The sequence below is a fragment of the Boleophthalmus pectinirostris genome, unplaced genomic scaffold, assembly GCF_026225935.1.
Source record: "Boleophthalmus pectinirostris isolate CB_2022bp ecotype Guang Dong unplaced genomic scaffold, ASM2622593v1 HiC_scaffold_18, whole genome shotgun sequence".
NCBI lineage: Eukaryota > Metazoa > Chordata > Actinopteri > Gobiiformes > Gobiidae > Boleophthalmus > Boleophthalmus pectinirostris.
In genome coordinates, this window is record NW_026571133.1 from 15406408 (window position 1) to 15429760 (window position 23353).

Sequence of the window (23353 nt, forward strand, 5' to 3'; positions counted from 1 at the left end):
TTTTTTTTTTGGAGAACCGTCTCTTTTGGCTCGGCTCACTAAAGCAGCCGGCTCTTTTGGCTCCCAAGGGACTCTTGAGATTGTTTTATTGCAAGCAGGACTAAACCAAAACTGAACCAGGACTGAAAAAGGACTAAACCAGGACTAAAACAGATTTAAACCATGTGTAAAACGGGACTAAACCAGAACTGAACCAGGACTGAGTGTCGGGACTTGGTCTGTCCCTCACTCGAGCCCAAGATTAGTCCTGGTTTATTCATTTTATGCTGAATTGCAGCCAAATATGCACTTATTTTTATCCTGTGCACACGCAGATTTCTGAAAGTTTCGTTTTCAGCTGCTGCTGTCAAACTACGGGTCTACAAGCGACTTGAAGAGAAAAAACTGCTTCCAATAAGAAACATGCTCCCGTTGTTCGCTTCAAAGAGCCGGCTCTAAGAGCCGCTTCGATCGCGACTGACCCATAACTCCCAAGTAGTAAAGAAACTATCGCTATTAGCCTTTAGCCGTAAAAACGTGCACGCCGCGGTAATTAATTATATGCATAAATGTGGATCATTCACACGTCTATTCACAGCTCATTTACATATCAATGCTGGTCCAGTAGCAAATACACGGCCAATACATTCACTTTACAATAGACCAATAGAAAACAGCCTGTTTATGTGCGGGAGCTACAGCAGCTAATCGCTAATAACAAATAGCCAAAACTAGCTTCAAAGTCGATGTATTTCCAACACTCACCGCTCACACAGGCTCCTCCTCACATCACAATTCTGCACTAATAAAAGTCCTTTTAATCCAGACTCAAACCGATTGTCCGTAAAAATAATATAATCTCAGTGTTGCGCACCGCTGCGGGTGTAAACAAGAACACGTGAGTGAAGTGACGTGACTCTGGGGGTGTGTTCAGGGACAGTATGAACACACAGACAAATTACACCGCAGATAAATACTGATGTGGAGCCACATATTAGGACATTTATCTGTCTGTAAATTGGATTAAATGAACATAATGTAGAGAGTCTAAGATTTATAACGAGGCATAACATGCCCACGTGAAATATCGGCCCATATCAGCAAGCATATCGGCCGATAGCCGATATGTCTCCAGGTGCCCATATCGGCCAACTGATATATCGGTCGGGCTCTACTTTTTAACTACCATATCTTCCGGGCTATTGGGCATGCTCTTAAGCTTCCAACCCCATCAGAAAACGACTGCGCGCCCCGCAATCCAGAGTGCCCTATACACGAATCCACTCGGATGTCCCAGCACGACTTCAGTAAACTACAAAGCCGCAGCACCCACACGCAAACACACACGGAGCAGACAGCGACCACGCAGCGAAAAACACCCGCAGCCACACTCATCACTTTATGCTGACGAGGAACGGAACGGAGGAACGAACCGAAAAAGCGAGTGCAATGTGCCACCTAGCCACAACTGAACTGAGTCACTGCGAACACTCCGACAATCCAGCGGTCACCAGACAGCATCTTCCATACACGCCACAATTGAACAAAGCTGAGAGTCACTGTGAACGAGCCAAACAAAGTCCGACTGACCCATCAAACTGTTGTTTCGTTTAAAGTCCGGTGCAGTTTATTTGTGAAAAAAGTTTGAAAATAGACCATTCTATGACAGCGTGCCTTATAATCCAGAGCGCCTAATAGTGCGGAAAATATGGTATTTGAAGTGTAGTTATTACAAAGGTAGAACATGTTACAGAATGCTGTTTTGGTTTATTTTATGTGTTCTTTCAAATGAATGAAATATGACTGAAAACCATATTTGTTTACAACATTTTTTTTAACCAGGAAACTGAGATTAAAAAATTATTTTTCAAGGGAGTCCTGACCAGCAGATTAACAAATAGTTACAACATTCATAGAAACAACAATAAAACAACATGGATGACAGATTAGAAGGTTTATAGGAAGCTAGAGCTGTCATTTCACTGTCCTAAATATTTCCCCCTCTCCTCAGCTTGCACTGCAGCTCCTCTACCTGTTTAATTTCATTGCATTACCTCAATTATTTGTCTGTATTGACCTGTGTCTCGCTCACACACAGACACACACACACAATCACGTACACAAGTGCACACACACACACACATTAGCTACATTAGCACTGATCAAGGTGGAGGGTGCTGCTGCCGTCTTTGAAGCAGGTGAAGCACATAATGAATCTCTGGCTGGAGGGTGAGGCCAAAGTGTGGCATCGATTACTGACTTCAAACACACTCACAGGCCTTTTCTTTGTAAAGGCTTAGCTACTGCAGTCTTACCTAAATCAATAAAGCTATGGTTTTGCACTGTTGGCTGCATTCAGATTATTTCACATTTAGGTGTGGAGTAGGTCAGACTTGAGAAAGAAAAACTTCATTAAAAAGTGACAATACAAAAGTCATGATACAGTGTGGTGGTTAATTTCTGGAATTATTTGGCCTGTCCACATGAAACAAAAATGGCAATGTTTATTTATTTTCTGTATCAGTAATCCTTCAAAAGCTGGTTATCTTACTGCCACAATATTGAATATACCAGGAACAGACTACAGCATACATCGAGCAACAGTATCCCAGTTGGTCATATTCTCTGATCCGAAGGTCAGCGGTTTGATTCCTGCTCCTGATCTCAACTCCACAGATGAATACAATCCTTGTGTCCTTGAGCAATACACTTAACCTGCATCACCCCAATGTCTGTGTACACTGGTGCATAAATGTGTGTGAATGGGTGAGTGGTTTCTTGATGTAAAGTGCTTTGAGTGCCTTAAAGGTGGAAAAGCGCTATAAATATGACCATTTACACAGTCTTTCTGTTAAAAAGGGTTAAAGGTGCATTATGCAACATTTCTGGTGGATGGTCCACTGTGTATCTCTATGGACATGTTATTTCCTTGATTTAAATGATAAACAGAGTTACAGAGGCGGTCCTGGTCACAATAAGAGTGATCACAATGAAAACACCTGAAAAACTGATAAAACGCAAAAGTTCAATGCCACTAGAAAAGTTACCTTGTGCACTTTTTTAATAATACAGACTCCGTGAACATGGTTAGAAGAGAAAAACAAGACAGACAGTGATCTATCTATTTATATTGATCTAAATATAACTCCAGTGTATTTTTACACCTCTCATCCTTGTTCTCCCATGTCAGACAAAAGGCTCCACTCCTCTGGGCTCTACTGATTTATTCTTAAAATAGATCTATCATAACAATAACATCACTATAAGAGCACGCTGTGTCAATAACCAGCAACAATATGCACGTTTAGCATGGGTTAACATTTGTTCAAATATGATATGTCTAAACCCAGGTACTGTAATCTGGATATGGGTAGTTTTGACAATAGTTGGATTATTTCTGTGTACAACTTTGTTTACCCAAAGTGTTTCATCACATTTCTTGCTAGTTTCTAGTTTAAAAATAACTTCTAATGCAGAATATTAATCTGAATTTGTGTAGATTTGACAATAATTGGATTTAATTAACCCTAACCCTACCCCTAATCCAATAAAATTATAAATCTGTCATTTGTTAATTGCATTTTTTTTTTTTATCCCTTTGGAAAATCACAAGATAACATGAAAGAATAAGCAAAGGATATAGCAATTAATTTAGATGAATAAAAATTTTACTTGCCAAATCTGCATGAACCGATATGAATTATGACTCAATATTCTTTCTTTACATTGTGTAGATAGATAGAAGCTGTACCACTGTATCCACTGTCACACTCCATGTATTTTTAACCTGCTGGAGGCTTTGGCTGATGTGTCTCTATGGGGGGACTGGAGGAGATGGTTATTTTAAACAGAAAGTACATGAGGAGGCGGCAGTGTGCATTGTTCTCTGCAGAAAATAACAGCTATTTAGTGACATGAGCCACACACAGCTGCTTGGCAATGCATTATTCTTAAAAGGTTAATGGTTCGATGCCTACTTTTGGTAATGTCTGTAGTTTTGCTCATGTGCTAGACACTTTCCTTTTTTTACCTTCCCAATATGAATGTTTTGGTCAAATTTATTTCCTGCTATTATGAAATAATATAATAATAACCAAATTGCCCAACTAAACCAGGACCAATATTGGGCAACATCTAAACTAGGACTAACCAGATCTATATGTTTTAATATTTACTTTAAAACGATAAGAACTATTGATACAGCTGATATCATCAACATGCCCTCGGAGTGTCGCGCTAAATGTAAGCACTGCTCGGTCTGAGGCTTGTTAAACTTTCATCTGTCCAAAAAGAACAGAGTTAGTTGGAACTACAACAGGTGAGCAAATCTTGTACTTTTAAACAGGTCCCTGTCAAATAACATTACTGAGTTTTTTGAGTTAGTCACTTTAACTTTTTGTTGAAAATCAAACACCTAAAAAAGACCATGAACACTCGTAATTATCACAGGCTCCTGGAAAAGTATAAAATGTGTTTTCAAACTATCTTAAAACTTTGCCTCTTTGACAGTGTTTTCCAATGTGTGCACTATGGTGAACATTCCAGCAATACACTTACATGTAGAGCACCCCCAGCATGATGTCACTGCAAAGTATCAATATCAATTTGCACGAACATGCAGACACTAAAACAAAAGAACTTGTACACGCTGCCTTTTATATAAACCCATTTCTCTTGTGTGAGTTTCAGTTTTTGGTTGAGTCCACGGTTTTGCCTTCAGGCGCAGGTTTAATGAGCCATACTAGTGCCCCTAGAGACAAACCTATTGTCCCGGGAACAGGCTAAAAATTATCTGTGTGGAGAGATGTGCATACCTCCAGAGTCTCCCAAAAGAATGCTGCATGTCTTATGTCCTTTTTCTTTGTAAGATTTTCTGCAAAACTTTAATGAAGTATGTTTTAAATGATACACATCACATTAAGAAATTATGAAATATAGAGCTTAATATTGCTTCCCTGAGATAAAAGTTTATCTTATTTATGTTATTCTTATTAACATTAGCATATTAAACCTTGTGGGGATAGCTACAGCAATTATTTGTGTAGCGGTTTGACATTTGACTCATCGCATTGTTTATTTTACCTCAGACGCCTTCGCTCAGTCCACTCTTATCTTGTGTGGCTAAATCAAATTTGTTGTTTTATGGCACGATGGTGGCCAGATTAGCCCTCCCTCCTTCTGATGTAATCTGATTGAAGTCATTTATTGTATCACTTGCTTGTATGATGACAATGAAAGAGCTTAATTTTACTTAAAATAAACAAAATACAATATGCGATAGAAGATTTTAGAAAGGACAAAGAAAGCAAGCACACTGGTTTTCTAAAGACAATAATTTTACAATGCCTTTGTCACATCTGCTGCCAAATTATGCAATGCTGCTTTATGCTTTTGAGTCTTCTGTCTCAGCCTCTGCACATCAGGAATGATTTTTGGTGCGTTAATTCTCTCTTATATAAGCTTTTTAAAGTAACTGTATCGAATATTCACGTCACTCATTCATTCACACAGCTGAACGTGGATACCGGTTGCAATCATAACCATTGTTTGTGAAATGAAAATTCAAGTTGGCTGTATTTGATTTAGACATGTTTATAGAATTTAAAACAAGAAGTCTTGCACAGTTCCTTTTAAAATAGCGCTTCTTCCTCATGTTTTGTAGGACCTAAACAAGCGCCTGTCCCTGCCCGCTGATATCCGGATCCCTGATGGATACTTGGAGAAACTTCAGCTGAGCAGCCCCCCCTTCGACCAGCCTCTGAGCAGACGATCTCGACGAGCTTCTCTGGTCTGTAAACCTTTTGGGTCTCTCTCTGTCTTCATTTATGACTCTCGCAACCTCTGCCTGTTGCCATGGAAACTGCATTTGGGAGAAGGATTGATTGAGTCTGGAGTCATTTGCTTTTAGCTGTTGTCTTGTAACCTGAAATGCTTTGTAATTACAAAACTGTTAAGGAGGAATGCTTGCTTTGTGGAGTGGTTTTCTCTCACAATAAATTGCCTTTTTATTCTTTTGTTTTTCTTTAGTCGGAGATTGGTTTTGGGAAGTTGGAGACCTACATTAAGCTAGACAAATTGGGAGAGGTAAAAAGAATGAAGACTTAAGACTATGATATATGATATATATATGATATGATATATGATATGTCCTATTCATACAATATTTTGTTGACTTAAAATAATTCAAATGACATGTTTTCAGGGTACATATGCCACAGTGTTCAAAGGGCGCAGTAAACTCACGGACAACCTGGTGGCGCTAAAGGAAATTCGACTGGAGCATGAAGAAGGGGCGCCATGCACTGCCATCAGAGAAGGTATATTCTTCTACTCCCTAAAGTTAGGCCTGTCATGATAACAAAGTTTGAAGTACAATATATTGATGAAGACATTGTAGACAATAAGCAATAGTACTGATAGTGCTACTGAAATACAAACCCAAGAGCAAATTTATACCACAAAAAACATTATAACTACATTGTTAAAAAAAAACCACACAAACTGCAATAAATAAATAGCAGAACACTTTAGTACTTGGTTTGCACCTGTAATGAGTCATAGAAGTTATTAATTCAACCTTACATTGCTCAAAGCTTCTCATATTGCCAAAAAAAAAAGTCTCAGTACTGACCAACTAATAAATTGATGTAGTAATTATCATGACAGGCCTACGTACAGTGCAAATAGCAACAATGATACTTTTCTATTATATTTTTTGTCTTAACATAATGTATTAATGTATTTTATTTTTGTTTTTAGTGTCATTACTGAAGGACTTGAAACACGCCAACATTGTGACGTTACATGACATCGTCCACACAGACAAGAGCCTCACACTCGTCTTTGAATACTTGGTTAGTGTATAATATACTTGATTATAATATATTTGTTATTGTAATAATTTATGTATTATTCCACTACCAAAAAGATCAATACTGACCAACATTAAGCTTGAATTTGTGTTTAATGCATATTTAGTCTTATAAGGACAATTGTTTGGCATGCAACCTTTATTTTTATTTATTTAGTTAGTTAGTTAGTTATTTACAGGAACATTGCACAATAAATGTATTGCACAAACCAAATTTAACTATAAGCTAATTTTCATCTAGTCCTGTGTAACCTTACAATACTATATGCAGTAGTTTTTCTCTCACCATGTACCGGTAAATAAGAAGGCTTCTCTATGGACAAGCCTGAGGTTTAAATAACATTTGCAATTTCAAGGTCTTATATCTTTTTTGCATCACAGAAAAATAAGCTATAACATACATTATGTCTAATAAAATACAATTGTGTAATTAAGTTGCTTTATGGTTGGTTTAAAATTATATTATTTTTTTAGATACATAATCTAGTTCCTTATATTATTGTGTTTTTTCTTTTCTGTATTTTTCAGGATAAAGATCTGAAGCAGTACATGGACGACTGTGGGAACATAATGAGCATGCACAATGTGAAAGTGAGACCCTCTCCTCTGTCATTACTGCCTGTATCTGTGCCCTGTAATCTTAAGCAACATCTCCACTGCTCAACAAAGCCATTTCAGACCTACGATGTTATGATTTTGTTTTAATATGTATTTCTCTTGCGTTTTGTTTTTTTTAGATTTTCTTATTCCAGATCCTGCGAGGTCTGTCTTATTGTCACAAAAGAAAAGTCTTGCATAGAGACTTGAAGCCACAAAACCTGCTAATCAATGACAGGGGGGAGCTCAAACTGGCTGATTTTGGTAAGAATCAGAATTAAGTGTAAATTGTCCCTAGGAAAATTCACACCTCAATATGCTGATGTTGTTTATTTGGTGTTCATTGGTAGGTTTGGCGAGGGCGAAGTCAGTGCCAACCAAAACATACTCAAATGAAGTGGTGACTCTGTGGTATCGACCTCCTGATGTTTTACTGGGATCGTCAGAGTACTCCACACAGATTGATATGTGGTATGTTAATTTTGTTAAATAAGAAGACCTTTGTCATAATAGTAAAGCACAGCGAGTGGTCGTAGAATGAGGAAATGGCTAACAATCAGAAAAATGTCTAAAGATACATTGAAGTAAAAATATATATATTTGGTGGTACGTCAGGATGTTTGGATCATTATCCTGAAGTCATTTTCAATCTCAAGGTTCTGGTCTGAAGAGGTATAATTCATACTGCCAAGATCAATGACACAATGATTTGACTCCGATATTAAAGTTCCTATATTATACTAAACTGATTCTTCTGAGCTTTAAGCCATATTATAATGTTATTACCTCCTCATGGAATGTGAAGCAGTAGTTTTCAATGTATGACTTCAGCTGGGACAAGTATGCTTAGGCTTAAGTATAGCACTATAATGTAATTGTAAATGTGTCTTTTCATAGTAAAATAATCACCCCATGTAATTTTTTCCTTGTGATTTCAGGGGAGTGGGTTGTATTTTCTATGAGATGGCTGCAGGTCGGCCATTGTTTCCGGGTTCCACAGTAGAAGACGAGCTTCACCTCATCTTTAGGTTACTGGGTAAGAATTCAGCCTATGCCATTTTCATACGGATAAATCTATTTTTATATCATTTTCAATTGTAAATCAAAATGGCATAATTGCATTTTATTTACAGGTCTTATAATACCCAAAACTGACTCTTTAGATTTAGAGATTTTAGCCATTTTGGAGTATTGTGTTGTGTTTGTGTGTTTGTTTCATTCTCAGAGTTTGAGTACACACAGTGTTTGAGTAACCCTTTATTAGGAATCTACATAACACTCAAAATGCTCTGCTCCACCTTGTGATGTCATGTAGCAGTAATTTTCAAGTTAACAGCTACATTTTACCTTTTTGTTCAATAGAGATTGGCAATTCCAATGCTGAAACCATCCAAATGATTCTAGTAAAGGTGTGTAGAGTTTAAAAACACAGTGGAGCACTTCTTGTTTTACCACATGTCATCACAAGGTGAAACAGAGTGTTTTCTATTTGAGAGAAGAACACAGCATAAACATCTAGGGTTTATGTGTTCAACGAAAGTGAATGAAACAAAACATATCTCCTTGTATGTTTTTGATGAGGAAACAACATTATAACTGATTAGAAAGTACATCATGTTTTTAAGTTTTGTATAGTTTATGTGAGAGAGATTTTGAAAGGGATTATGATTATTTTTGACAGGCACGCCCACAGAAGAGAACTGGCCAGGAATCTCATCCATTGAAGAGTTTAAATCTTACAACTTTCCCAAATACAAACCTCAGCTGATCATCAACCACGCTCCCAGGTACTCCACTTTTTTCTGTCTTTTTCCTGCACTAAATCTGACTCAAGCCTTAAAACTATTTGTGCTTTATCTTCTTATAAAAGCTCACTGTATTTTCTTTTGGTATTTTTTTTGTGTCTTCTAGGCTCGATGGTGAAGGGACTGAGCTACTACTGTCTTTCCTCAATGTAAGTTTTAAAAGATTGTCAAGCTGAATAAATTTAAAGATATGCGTAAATGTTAATGTGCGTATTGAATGTTTTTAGTATGAATCAAAGAAGAGGATTTCTGCTGAAGACGCCATGAAGCACTCGTACTTCAGACAGCTGGGAATGAGAGTCCACAACCTGCCAGAGAGTGAGCACTTCATATAGACTGTAGATTTTGTTATTAAAACAGTATTAAAACTGTACATGTTTAATTTTTGTTTTTTGTTTTTAGATGTTTCCATATTCACATTGAAGGAGGTGCAGCTTCAGAGAGACCCAGGATACAGGAACACTGGATACACGGACTCAAGTATGTCTCCACACCAGTCATTCTCAAACTTTGTCATTACACAACATTTTTTGGATTACATTTTTTGATATTTTAGTCTTAACAATATTATTCAAAACATGTCTAAATTATGACCAAAAGCGAGAATAACACGTTACAAAACCGGATAAAACTAAAATATGATATAACAGCTATTCATGGAAATCAGCTTATTGTAGGCAACATTTTGAGGACTTTTCTCCTCTCTAATAATATATTTTAAGTTTTAAATTATCATTTCCACATTCATCACTGTGAAACGCTTGGATAGCAGAACAGAAACAATGGATTTTATTTTTGCTTTAAATAGATTACACATTGATTTGCAGTTTACAATACTGCATTTCAGTTAAACATAATTGGACTATACGTTTTTGAATTTTAAAAGTTAATCACTGCTTTCTTTTCCAGACAACAAGATAAACAGGAGACAGAGCATGTTGTTTTAAAGATCTCCAGTCTTCATCTCCTCCTGGACCAACCTGTGTCGCATGAGCCCAGCTGCCCCCTACTGTTCCCTCTCAGTACTACACCCCAGTACCCCCCAGTACTACAACACACACAGACACACTTTATTTATTGGGATGGGGTCGAATTGCTGCTAAAATACTACTGTTTGTATTTAACAAACTTTGTGTGTGAACATGATGTGAACTGTCAGTTTACTATTGTCCTGCTCCTACACTGATTTATGAGGTTAATTTTAATTTTTGATGTTGACGCTGTGATCCAAGTTGTTGTTTATTGTTGTTGTTGCTTGGAAACAGTTTCTCCATTTTGTTAAATATGTAAATGGATATGCTATATATATTTGAATTGTATGTTTGTTTGTTTTTTCTCTGAGCTTCCGTGACTGAACTCTGAACCACGTTTCCAGGTGAAAGGCTAAAGAGGACAGGACTCTTCTTCATGTAGTAATTTAAAATACGGTTATTTTGAATTGTGGATGTTTGTTTAATATTTCATCATGGACTCCTTACTGACCTCTGGAGGATAAATTTTGCAATGGAAATGATGAAATTATATTCATTAAGTGATTTGGGAATTAGGTATGGGTGTGGTACTTGTTTATAAAAGGCTGTAGTAGCTTTAGTTAAGTACAGATGAAGTCTTGGGAGTTGATCAGTCAAAATAAAATCTCAAGCTTAGTGGTATAAGATAAGTCTCTGAATATACATGTTATAGTGAGACTAAAACAGTTTATTAATATATGCCCAGATTATTATTAGAGTTTTAGTTTATTTAAGAGAAGTCTGTTTATGGATCCGAATTCGAGTGCAATCTGATTTTGATGTAGAAATTATTTTGGGAAGATTTTTTATTTATTTTTTTTTTTTAGAATTGTTTGTCTAAGATCAAACTAATCGCCTGCCTAGATTAGAAAGAATTGGGTTACTGTAAACATTATCTTTTGTCTATATTAGCTAACTATACACAAGTACCACATACAATCCCATTATTATTTTGTTTACGATCCATGGTGGAACATAGCACACTCCATTTTAAAGTTGCAATGGGACCAAAATTAACAAGAAGAGGAAACAGGAAGTCCACAGTCCTTCTTTCAAACTCCAGAAACTGCCAGGACTTTGTTGCTTTTGTTTAAAAAAAAATTTAATAAGCTTAATTTTTTTGTCGAATATCTCACTGCAGTAACTTCTAACTTGCACTCAACATTTTTGTTCTTGTTTGAATCAGGGACTGAAGGTTACTCCACAGTATTAAGACAGTTTTGACCTCTCCTTTGGAAACACAGTGTCTTTGAGGCATGGACTTTTCACAAAGGGAGGAGAGTGACGGGCGGGGGGATAAAAAATGGTTATAAAAAAGATTTTGAAAATGTCAGTTTGAAATTTTACATTTTTTCTCAACTGCTCAGAAATCTCCCTTTATAGCACACATTTATTCAATGAAAGATCTCCTCAAGTCATGATAAAATTATTAAGTTACTGATTTGTAGCCAGTATGTATTGAGAAATGTATGGTTTGGGTGCAGAAATAGATTTTTGATTTGTCCATTGCCTGTTACATAAGCTAAAATTTTCTATGCAGTTTGAAAGTTTCAAATAAGTTGTTTGTACTGTTATTAATAGGCATCTGGACAGGTTCAAAACTTCAATTTAAAGTTTAGGTCACATTTTCAAACTATGAAAAAAAATATATGGGCTGCAATTTGAGTAGCCTAGCTTCAGCAAATATATTTAGAATTAAAAAAAAAAAAACCATTTTGGTTTAATAATGCATTCAAAATATATGTTGAACAATAAAGTGAATTATCAAAAATCAAGCAAAAAAATAAAAAAAATCAATCAATCAATAAAATAAATATCAATAAAAAATCAATAGATCACCTCAAACCTGGACATTTGGAAATATATAGGCCTACTTGTATATTTTTGTTTAGAACTGTTTATATTGTAAAACTGTATGTGAATGGTAAGAACACATATAGGTAGGTGTCTTACTCTACTTTTTTTGCACAAAAATATATATTTTTGATTATGGTAAACCAAAATGATAATGAGACTTGAGGAGATTTACCGGTTAAGATGCACAAATCAATAGAAGGACTAACTAAATGCATTTTGTTTGTCAGTTAACAGTATACGCCTAATAATTTTGACAGCATGCATTAATCTAAATGACAGATTTTTATAAGCAGTGATATGCATAATGCATAAATGGAGATTTCTGCAGTAGTAACCATATGTTTTTTCCTTGTAAACTGTATTTTCAGACGTCGAATGAATGGTTTTGGTGTGAACTCAATGCGATGTGAGTGAATGCTTGTTTCTAATGCATGGGAAGCCTGCTGTTGTGACCCTCTCGAACACTGAGCTGGTGGTAAACCGTGTGACTTTTTACTGGAACTATTTATTTCTCATAACCATCAAAAGTAAATTTAATCTGTTTCATAAACTGCTTCATGTTGTGCTCATTTATTGGGTGGGTTTTTGTTGGCCAAACGAATGGAGAGAGACTGAAAGGGAAAATAAACAGCAGTGATATTGAGAACCAGTTATTGTTCGAATGATTGAGCTAATGATTGGGAATTTAAAAAAAAAGTCTGTATGTTTACTATAGTCAGATGAACATTTAATATGTAACATTGGAGGTGCCGCAGCAGAGGTTACAATATATGGCTTTAAATAAACAATTGTATGAAACAAATGCAGCACTGTTAATGAAGCACTAATTTATTTATGCATCTATCTACGCTACGTAGTCTTGACCAGTTATATAATATGGTAGCCTATTACTCTGCTACTACTACTACTACTATTATTACTACTACTACTAGGGTGACCAAACGTCCGTTTTTCCCCGGACATGTCCGTATTTTGCGTCATGTCCGGGGCGTCCGAGTTTTTTTTTTTTTTTATGAAGTGACGCATATGTCCGGGTTTTCAGTATCGTTCATTGGGGGCATTAAACTGAGCGTCTCTCGTAGCGTCTGTGACTCAGAAGGAGCGAGACACAAACAGTCGGTCAGCCTGCAACATACCGAAACACAAATGCGCATTTGTACAAGAAATTCTCCGTTTTCCGTCCCGGTCGGGACAAGTGTGAGTCCATGTGCACAGGTTGTGAGGTGAGAGGACAGTGTCCCTCGTTTATCGCGGGGGTTACGTTCTAAAAATAACCCGCGATAGGTGAAATCCGCGAAGTAGTCAACTTTATATTTTACAATGATTATATCTGTTTTAAGGCTGTAAAACCCCCAGCACACACTTTATACACTTTTCTCAGACAGGGCAGGTGCAACCCTTTTTTCTTCCTTCTTAAAACTTCTTGCTGCTGTCGTCCTTGTGTTATATTCCTCCTTCTTTATGTAACATGATTAATTTATTCCATAATGGAGCCCAACAGCGCAGAGTCCCGCACGGGTCCATTTTTGGAAACCCTCAGTACAACACCGCACCCGCGCAGGACAGGACCGCACCTGCCCGTTAACCCGAGATTATATCAAACTTTTGCGCTGCCTACACCACGGACTGAACCAAGACTAAACCAGGACTGAAGAGGAGGACTAATCCACGACTGAACTAGGACTAAACCAGGACTAAACCAGAACTGGAGCAGGACTCACCGTCAGGGCGGGCTCGGGGGTGACCGTAGGAGAAAGGACCGGCTCAGCTCCGCACCTCACGGAGTTAAACGCGGCAATTGCCCAATCGCGCTTTGCGGACAAACTGCTCGGCGTTTTCTCTCTTAAATCCAAGATTAATCCTGGTTTAGACCTGGTTTAGTCCTGACCCACCAGTGTGTAATTACTACCCGCTTGTAATACACAATACCCCCCCCCCCCCAAGGTGTCCGGGTTTTCACAAACGGAAATATGGTCACCCTAACTACTACTACTACTACTAATAGTATTATACTATTACTTTTAATAGTAGTATTGATCCACAAGGGAAATTATTAGGACACAGTTGCTTACACATCAGAATATATAATACCATTAACAAAGAGCAACAGTTACTACTAAGGGTGTAACGATATCCAAGTCTCACAATATGATATTGTCACAGTATGAAATTCACGGTACGATATTTATTGCGATATCGTGGGTAGGCTCGTGATACGGTGGGAAGGCTCACGATTAGGGATGTAACAATATCCAAATCGATATTTTCACGATATACATCTCACTGTATGATATTTTATGGAGCCTAAGAAAACTGTTAATATACTACTTTTACCTCTTAAAATGCCTTGACAAGAATTAATCCATAGAACTAATACTTAAAAGTGCTTAGAAATGCTATTTCTTCAGGTAGTCTATGCTGAAATGAAGCAAAGGATCATGGTCTATGTAGTTCCCTCTGTTTTTTTTTCACATAATTCTTAATTTAAACAAAGAGACTTGTAATTCGACATATTATGATGGTCCACGATTGTGATAACTTTGACGATACGATATCACGATATTTCGGTTATTATTACATCTTTAGTTTCTACTATTATTACATCGCTACTACTGATCATCCATCATAATATAATGTTTGTAATTGCATTTTTTCAGTGATGAGCCAACTTTAGTTTCAATATCATTCTTGGCAGTAACAGTACCTGAACCAAACCCCAGCCCGAGTGCGCGCTCTGCTGCAGCGGACATCCCTGCGCTCTCGTCCCGCCCACGTTCAGTCTATGGCCCCGCCTCCGGCTTTGAAACGTCGCCAGCGCCAAACTCTGGTTCTGGTGCAGGGACGGTGTCGGTAAAATGACCCCCGGTACCGAGGAGCACATATGGAGGAGAGTTGGGTCAGTCAGCGGAGTGATCCCCCGGTCCAGACACGGTCATCGAGCTGCAGCCATCCGGGAGCTGATCATTGTTTTCGGCGGAGGAAACGAGGGGATAGCGGAGGACCTCCATGTATACAACACTGGTGAGCTAATGCTAAAGCTAAAGGGGCTAATGGCTAATGTTTTTAGCATACTCCAACAGTGGAAAGCTGCAAAATACTTTCTCATTTGCATTTTTAAGTACTCATGATCTTATTATTTTGTATTATTACTAGCAATGCATTGTTTAACATGAACAAATTGCCCTAAAATTTCTGGGATCTGAATATTTTAGTAGTTGTAACATTAGTTGTGTCCACTTACCGTCCAGCTAAGGTTACCATTTTGACAGTTGTTAGGGTGCGACTTGAGTACGTCAAAACATCACTACAAAGTTGATTTTGGAAGAAGAATGTATCATCTGTAGCATCCATCCTGGACTAATGAGTAGAAATAAATGATGTGTCCAAAAGCAATAGGATTAAAATATTGCATTTGTTTGCAAAAGTTTAGGGCTGTAGCTCGTGTCCTCTTTTCTAGTTACCATTCTTGTCTTCCTAGAGTTAAATTCACTATCCCTTCTCTGTACATATCCTGAGTTTCAAACGATCTAAATCAGACATCTCGTATTATAAACTTCTAACATTGTCTGTATCTCTGAAGTATACCTGTGTTTTAGAGTGTGTGAGTGAGAGATGCACGTGGAAGCTGTTATTGTATCTGAGTCATGTTTTATGAATTAGGCGGGTGATGTGGCAGGCCTTTGCTGAGCTGGAGATTAAGAATGGAAATTAACTTTGGCTACAATCCTTCATATTTACAAATACATATTTTGTTTTCTTTCTTCTATCTTGTCTTTTAATATTATTAATTGTTAATTTATTAATACATAAATAAATACAAATATTTAACTCTATTGGTCTATTTTAAGAAAATGTATTAAACAACATCTGTGTTTTACTCATGAGTATGCATATAAAATCTTCTGTAGTGTCAAGACAGTGGTTCCTCCCAGCTGTGAGAGGTGACATCCCTCCTGGTTGCGCTGCTCATGGCTTTGTTTGCGATGGAGCTCGAATTCTCGTATTTGGAGGAATGGTTGAATTTGGAAAGTACTCCAGCAGCCTATATGAACTACAGGTAATGTTGATCATCAAACATTACTTATTTTTATTAATTAATCTTTTTTACTTGTTATAATGTGTTTAGTTTGTTATTTATTAAAATTTTGTATTCATAGGCAAGTCGCTGGTTATGGAAGAAGCTGAAGCCTAGAGCACCAAAGATTGGCTCTCCCCCTTGCGCACGCATTGGTCACAGCTTTACTCTTACAGGAAACAAATGTTATCTTTTTGGAGGATTGGCAAATGACAGTGAGGATCCCAATGGCAACATACCACGGTACTATACATATACATTTTAATAATAATTTCAGTTTGGATTTATTGTCTTATGTCGACTATTCAATACCAATCCCCTTGAGTTTTGCTCCATACGATTCAGAGCAGCATATTTAACTTTTGTTTGTTATTTTTTTTTCTTTTACTTTTAGCACACTTTGACATTATTATTTTTTATTTATTGCAATTTATAATTTAGTTTAGTCAATGTTTTACAGTAACTTTATCATCTAATATCTTTAGGAGAACAATATTTATGCTGTTTGTTATTACTCTTATAGCCAGTTATGTATAGTCAATAACAAAAGTAAAATCAGTAAAAATCAGTTGTCTTTAAAAATATATTACATTCATATATATATATTTTTTAATATTCAGATACTTGGGAGACTTGTTTGAGCTGGAGTTACAGTCAGTATCGGGGGCGAGAGGTTGGAGCATCCCAGAGACCAAAGGTGGAGGTCCTTCACCCAGAGAGTCGCACACAGCGGTGGTTTACACTGGGCTGGGCTCACCAAAACTCTACGTGTTTGGAGGCATGCAAGGCTCGCGGTTAGACGACCTTTGGCAGCTAGACCTTGGTATGTTTTATGTTCGGGCTATATGTGATATTTCAACATTTTTATATTAAAATTATAATAATTATTTATATATATATATAATTTCAAAATACTTATAAATAAATATATATACATGTTTGACCAGGACCAAAACTCCTAAGTGATCTTTGTGTCATATATTTTGTTTCTTGCAGCATTTACATTTGTTGTGCAGCCCTATTTTATGTTCCTTTTATTAGAAATGTGTAAATAAATGTTAATGAATTGCTGTACTTCAGTGTTGTCTCAATTTTCTATTTAGATACAATGGAGTGGTCAATGCCTGAAACTAGAGGCTGCAGACCATTTCCTAGAAGCTTGCACACGGCAAACGTCATCGGAAATAAGTAAGAAAGCTGGATATGCTGAAAACTCTCATTGTGATAACACCTATCCGATGTTGACTGTAACTGTTTTCTTGTGCCCACTCTGTATAGGATGTATGTGTTTGGAGGCTGGGTGCCAATACCAGAGACTGAGAGAGAAAAAGCTATTGGAACAGAGTGGATTTGCACTAATTCTTTGAGTGTCCTTAATTTGGGTTAGTCAAACTTATTTCTGCTTCAAATGCTGCAAATCTAAGTAATTCACTTAAACATTTGTGCCCTTTGAATGCAAAAAATGTTGAATGCAAAAAAAAATTAAAAGCGTAACACATCCTTATTCAAAGTAATTGTTGGTCTAGTAACACTATGACTAAAGTTCTATAAGTTTTAAAGTACTATAGGTTATATAGGTTATATAGGTCATGGTAGACATTTACCAGTATTCACTTTTTTTCTGTGAAAAGGTGTAAAGTCTGTGTGAATTAAAATAATGAAGTAAATCATAATATAAAAGAATAATATTGGATCAGTGTCCTGCCTACTGACCATGGAGGCTGCTGATTATCAATATTTTTGACACACCCAAAACTTTCATGTAGAGCTCTACTAGTATACGCACATGCTTTACCTTGCTTAAAAATATCATACAATTCTAATGTCTCTGTTGTTCTCCAGACACATTGAGCTGGCAGGATCTGGGCCCGGAGCAACCGGAGGACGTGGAGTCTCAAATGGAGAGTCAGGGCCCTCAGGTGGAAGACCCCTACGCCGTCCGCCCCCGAGCCCGAGCGGGGCACTGTGCTGTGGCGGTGGGCTCCCGTCTGTACGTATGGAGCGGGAGGGACGGATACAGGAAGAGCTGGAGCTATCAGGTCTGCTGCAAGGACCTGTGGTATCTGGAGACAGGTGAGAGAAAGAGAGATATTCACTGGGAGAAAACACATTCTATGAGCATCTGATAATGGAACTCAACAGTGATCGCTCCAGTCCCCAGTTCCACAACAAATATATATTGTTAAAAGTTTGAAAGTTTGTTCAGGCCTTATCAGCAATGTGGTAACTAATGAACAAAAGACTTATTATTTTATTTAACATCTGTTTCTGAATCATTATTAAAACATTTTGCTGAATCGTATTTTTCAAATGTGCTTTATGGACTTAGAACAACTGCATTATGGATGTGATGTGATGTTTTTGAGCTCTTTAATATTTACTTGCTTAACCGGAGCAGGCGGTCACTGTTGAGCTCCATACAATTTATGATTATGGCATTATGAGTAGATGGTACAATTTGAGACTGGCATGCAGCTTGCTAATATCTGACTTTAGAGGAAAACCAGAAATGTGCATGACTAAGAATTTCAGGAAATTGTGACAACTGGACAACTTTGTCAGGGCAGCTCCTAAACTGCAGCTTTTATCAGGTGATCTTCATCTAAGGAATAAACAGTAGTGATGTCTCAATAAGTGAAGCATGTGGGTAGAGAATGGGAGTAGTTCTTGTCTTTGTTTATGGAATTAGGATTATAGTCATTTTAAGAAATTCTTGGTTGACTAAATATTCTATCACTCTATATATCTGACCCAAAATGTACTCTCAAGACCACACCAGTAGAGGAGTTAATGCAAAACAAATATTTGCTACTTGTTTATTTTCTCCAGAGCTTCCTTCTACTCCAGAGCCAGTACTGCTCATCAAGTCCACAGTGAACTTGTTGCATGTGGCCTGGCGCCCCCTAGCTGCAGCAGATAGCTACCTCCTCCAGATTCAGCCTGTGAGTTCGTCCAGCAACGGAGTCGGTCAAAACCAGGATTCAAATAAAACACAAGGACCAGACACAAAGGAGGGAGACGCCACTGGTGAGTTTGGCAAAGCGAGTCAGTCCAGATAAATGATTCAAAACTAATAAAACAATATTCTGTTTTTATTTTAAAGGTAAAGGTCAGGCTCAAAAAGAAGATACTACCAATAAAGTGGAGAACATATGCACAAAGGTAACTTATTACATTGTGATCCAGTGCTTTTCTATTTGATATGGGCTACCTGAGTGAGTGACGACTGGATTTAACCACTTGGAAGGAAATGTAAACTCTCAGATTAATCAGTTTAATTTACCTTTTCAGTGCAATGTAAAGCAAAGGTTATGTATGTGACTACTGTGGTTGTATGAATCCTGGTAGGGGTGAAATAGAACTACATGGTGTTGTAGAATTGGGAAAATTGCACTGTTGTGACCCGGTGTACAACATTTAATTTTATGTTATTTGCCAGTATTTCACAGTATCAAAGGGAAGATGTGGATATGCTGGTTTAGTGGCACATAATAGTTGTCTAATAATAATAATATTGTCCAGGAAAAAGAAGAGCAGGATGGCACAGGCTCAAATACTAAACACAGCAGTAAGTTAATTTAATTTCAAACATATTAATATACTTAGACACAGTTTTTTTTTTTTTTTTACTAATTTATGTATTTATTTTTTCATGTGCAGCTGAAAAGGAAACATCTGCTGCAGGTGACTCAGCTCAGTCCAGTGAGTGCTCTTAATTATGTGACATCAGAGAAAAAAGCAAATGCAGTATATTTGATATATATAAATTTTTTTGTTTGTTTTAGGAGCTGACAAAAATGAACAGGTATGTGGTAATTTTCTGATTTATTTCATTGCCATTATTCATAAGTCATACATTTGTGCTCACTGCAATAAATGTACTGATCTTTTTCAGTCTGAACAGACAGACTCTGGTTCCTGGTTCGATGTTGGAGTCTTTAAAACACTTTTCTCTGAGGTCAATCACTTTTATCTTCCGTCTGAAAACGACCAGAGCACAAACGCTATCAGCAACCGGACAGTAAGCATTAAAGAGGTAGGTTTTTGCAATTTTGTATGTTTTTAAAATAAAGAATCAGACAAACTTTATTGATCCACAAGGGAAATTATTTGGATCCAGCAGCTCACACATCACAATATAATATAATAACAAAGAGCAAACTAGGCGCATCGCTTTGCGATACTAATAGGCCCTTTGCCAGCTTCTGACGCTCGGGTCTAAAAATATAAATAGTAATAATAATTTCAAAAATAAATATATTTAATAAATTCAAGAGGCTGGTGTCAAATAAGGCATTATTATATAAATGTGCAAAAGTAAAAATAAAATATAGAAATATAGTAATACAAATATATCTCACCTATAAATAATTACATGTGTTTCAGAATGTTTATTAATGTCTGAATGTAGATAAGATACAACTTCAATACATATATTATATTTAGTTATTTACATAGTAATACATACGAAAGTGTACTTTTTTAACTGCAGCCATTGCAATTTTCCAATTGCATTTTACAGGCTTATTTATCTTACACAAGATGGATGTGTGTTGACTTTCTATCTACACAGCTCTTCTCACTATAATCAAGTATTAGGTCTGTTGTAGAAGTCTCTCTAGTTTTGCTCTTGTTTCCTGCACAGCCCCTGGTGCAGAGGAAAGCCCCAGGACCTCAGGACTATCAGGGCCGGGAGAGGGAGGTGCTAGCCCCTGGTCAGACCTACAGGTTCAGAGTGGCTGGGCTCAACTGTTTTGGAACCGGAGACTTTAGTCCGGTCAGTGAGTTCAAGACCTGCCAGCCTGGGTTTCCTGGAGCTCCATCAGCCGTTAAAATCACTAAGGTAAGATGATGGTATTTTTAAGATTACAGGGGGTAATGATGGAGAAAATGAGACAGTTTTTCCTATTGACTAAGCTATAAAAGGTAAATTCACAAATCTTGAATGTATAATTTCTGTTATTGACATTGTGTCTAATTTGGCCAATTTGTACTTGTCTGATTCCTCAAAAAACTTAAATTATGTTCTATAACTACAAAGAGGGAAAGACTACAACTGTACCTAAGATAAAAACTAGAGCTCATGAAAGTGTTTTCTATTCTAGGCCCTTTAACCCCCGCATAAGAGAAATTTTATATGTGACATTATTGTAAATCTTTTCCTCTATCAGCTCAATGACACTGTGCACATTGCGTGGGATGCGCCCTCCTCTCCTTCGGGGAAGATTATGGAGTATTCCATGTACCTGGCGGTGAAGAAGAGCCGGCCGGGGTCTAGCTCAGAGCGCCCAGGGCAGATGGGATTTATCCGAATCTACAGGGGCACAAAGACGTCCTGCTCCGTCAGCTCATCCCACCTGGAGAACGCCCACATTGACTGCTCCCAGACCAACCGCCCCGCTGTTGTGTTCAGGATCGCAGCCAAAAATGAACAGGGCTACGGGCCGGCCACACAGATACGCTGGATACAAGGTCTGTTCATCTTCTATTCTTATTTTATATATTATGAAAATGCATAAAATATTGTTTCTTATTATTTGATTAACATGAACTTAAAACTTACTCCACTGACCTAAAAAGACAATAGCCTAATCCTCCTGCTAGATACTATCATTAAAAACATGATCTGGACATGGGTCCCAGGGAGCAGCACCTCCCAGGTCAAATGCAGAGAATCTTCTGACCATTTAGATAAGCCATAACAAATTCAACTTTAGAGCCAATTTGTTATGTTTTAAAAGGCCGATAAAATGGCCAAAAAAAGACAAATCATCACAACAGGCTCAACATCCCAGCAGTGTTAGGTTAGTACTTTTAGCGGACAGTTTTCACTTTACATCCACTGAAAATATCCTTCGAAAACTTTTTTTTTTGTTTTTTTGTTTTGTTTTTGTAGTTCCCACAAAAATGCAAAGCTCCTCATCCAAAGCAGACAGCAATGCAGCAGACCAAGATGCAGCAGACAGGTAAAGTCTCTCATATTTATAACTAATTTTAATTGATTTGCTCTTTCATTAATTATACTCATTTATGTGTTTTTGCAGCTCAGGTTGAAGATGTTTGGTACTGTATTTTAGAAAAGACTGAGACTCAGGAAGTGGGCTGAATGCCACCCTTACTTTGTACAGTATAATAGTTTTGTTAATTTATTTTTTTATGTATTTAATTGATCCCTGTACATGTGTGTTCATAGGTTTAACCACTTTGAGAAGGTTACTGAGAATCTTTATGATCTTCCTAATATTTCTATGAACTCGGGCCAGTGCCTTAAGCAGCCTTCACACTATGTTGTTTCTGTCACTGTATGGAAAAGCACAGATGCAGAGTTTCTCATTAAAGGTGAGACTACGGTGCCAACCACAAGCTTAAGAATACTTCAATGTTTTATCTTTTATTTCTTGTTTTATTGTAAATGTTTACAAAACATCCCTTATGTATTAAATTCAAAACGTGGCATTACTCCAATACATTTTGTGGCACCATAGTCTCACAAATTTGGGAGAAACACTATACATGGTACAATGTAAAGTAATGGACCATTTTCACTTCAGCCCAATTATTTCACAAAGTGTCATGTAGCATCCCATCATTGTTATTATTGTGTGTGTATCTCAATGACAATCACACTTTGGCTGTAACAGTTTATAAGAGCAATTTGTGTTTTTTCCCCACTGTTGTTTTATACATTTCGTTTTACTTTGTTTATTTTATGTTGGTCATGACTGAAGCCTTTCCAAGTACTATTATTGTTTGTAGTTCAAAATTCAAAAGTATATATGCAGCTCTATTATTCCTAGCGCAGCGCAAAGCACTTCTGTTTTGGAAATTAAAAATATAAACTGCACTTCCTTGCTTTTTTACAATTTTTTAAAAACATTTTTGGCTGCCCAGTATACATTTTCATCCTACTTTTCAGGGCATTATATGTATTTTGTCATGTTTTCTATTATTTAATTAGCATTTTTATAGAGTATGATAATTAATGTATATCTGTTTTATATGTTATGTATATATATGTTAGTATATTTGATTTATACAATTTTACTTTTTAATGCAAACAATAATCTTGAATTTAAAATAATTTGCTTGCCTTTTTTCATTCCTTTTTGTCAAGCGTGAAAATTGTCGCTTTTCCTCAAAATCCGTAAATATGAACTGT

The 23353-nt window shown here is 36.9% G+C and overlaps 2 protein-coding genes across 4 annotated transcripts in view; both read left to right on the forward strand.

Annotated features, from left to right (window-relative positions):
- The window catches only part of cdk17 (cyclin-dependent kinase 17), a 48245-nt gene extending 35576 nt beyond the window's left edge, over window positions 1-12669 (forward strand). Inside the window, exons 5-17 of the mRNA XM_020926222.2 lie at window positions 5642-5767; window positions 6007-6063; window positions 6182-6296; window positions 6739-6833; window positions 7379-7441; window positions 7588-7711; window positions 7798-7918; window positions 8386-8483; window positions 9129-9234; window positions 9359-9401; window positions 9480-9570; window positions 9655-9732; window positions 10162-12669. Of these exons, the coding sequence (XP_020781881.1) occupies window positions 5642-5767; window positions 6007-6063; window positions 6182-6296; window positions 6739-6833; window positions 7379-7441; window positions 7588-7711; window positions 7798-7918; window positions 8386-8483; window positions 9129-9234; window positions 9359-9401; window positions 9480-9570; window positions 9655-9732; window positions 10162-10199 (1155 nt within the window). The 3' untranslated portion in view covers window positions 10200-12669. The remainder of the gene's footprint in view (window positions 1-5641; window positions 5768-6006; window positions 6064-6181; window positions 6297-6738; window positions 6834-7378; window positions 7442-7587; window positions 7712-7797; window positions 7919-8385; window positions 8484-9128; window positions 9235-9358; window positions 9402-9479; window positions 9571-9654; window positions 9733-10161) is intronic.
- A 536-nt stretch (window positions 12670-13205) lies between these two features.
- Window positions 13206-23038, forward strand: hcfc2 (host cell factor C2). 3 transcript variants are annotated; one of them, XM_055153420.1, is made up of 18 exons: window positions 13206-13342; window positions 14777-15140; window positions 16028-16176; window positions 16277-16437; window positions 16815-17017; window positions 17298-17382; window positions 17473-17576; window positions 18037-18267; window positions 19024-19221; window positions 19298-19356; window positions 19717-19762; window positions 19855-19896; window positions 19980-19999; window positions 20090-20230; window positions 20840-21037; window positions 21366-21666; window positions 22091-22160; window positions 22244-23038. In XM_055153420.1, the coding sequence occupies exons 2-18, from the start codon at window positions 14975-14977 to the stop codon at window positions 22269-22271; spliced, it is 2202 nt and encodes a 733-aa protein (XP_055009395.1). In that variant the 5' UTR covers window positions 13206-13342; window positions 14777-14974; the 3' UTR covers window positions 22272-23038. The 3 variants fall into 3 exon arrangements, with proteins under 3 accessions (XP_055009395.1, XP_055009396.1, XP_055009397.1); XM_055153421.1 differs by having other exon boundaries at window positions 13265-13342; window positions 14815-15140; XM_055153422.1 differs by lacking the exon at window positions 13206-13342 and having other exon boundaries at window positions 14512-15140; window positions 22239-23038.
- Window positions 23039-23353: the final 315 nt, after the last annotated feature.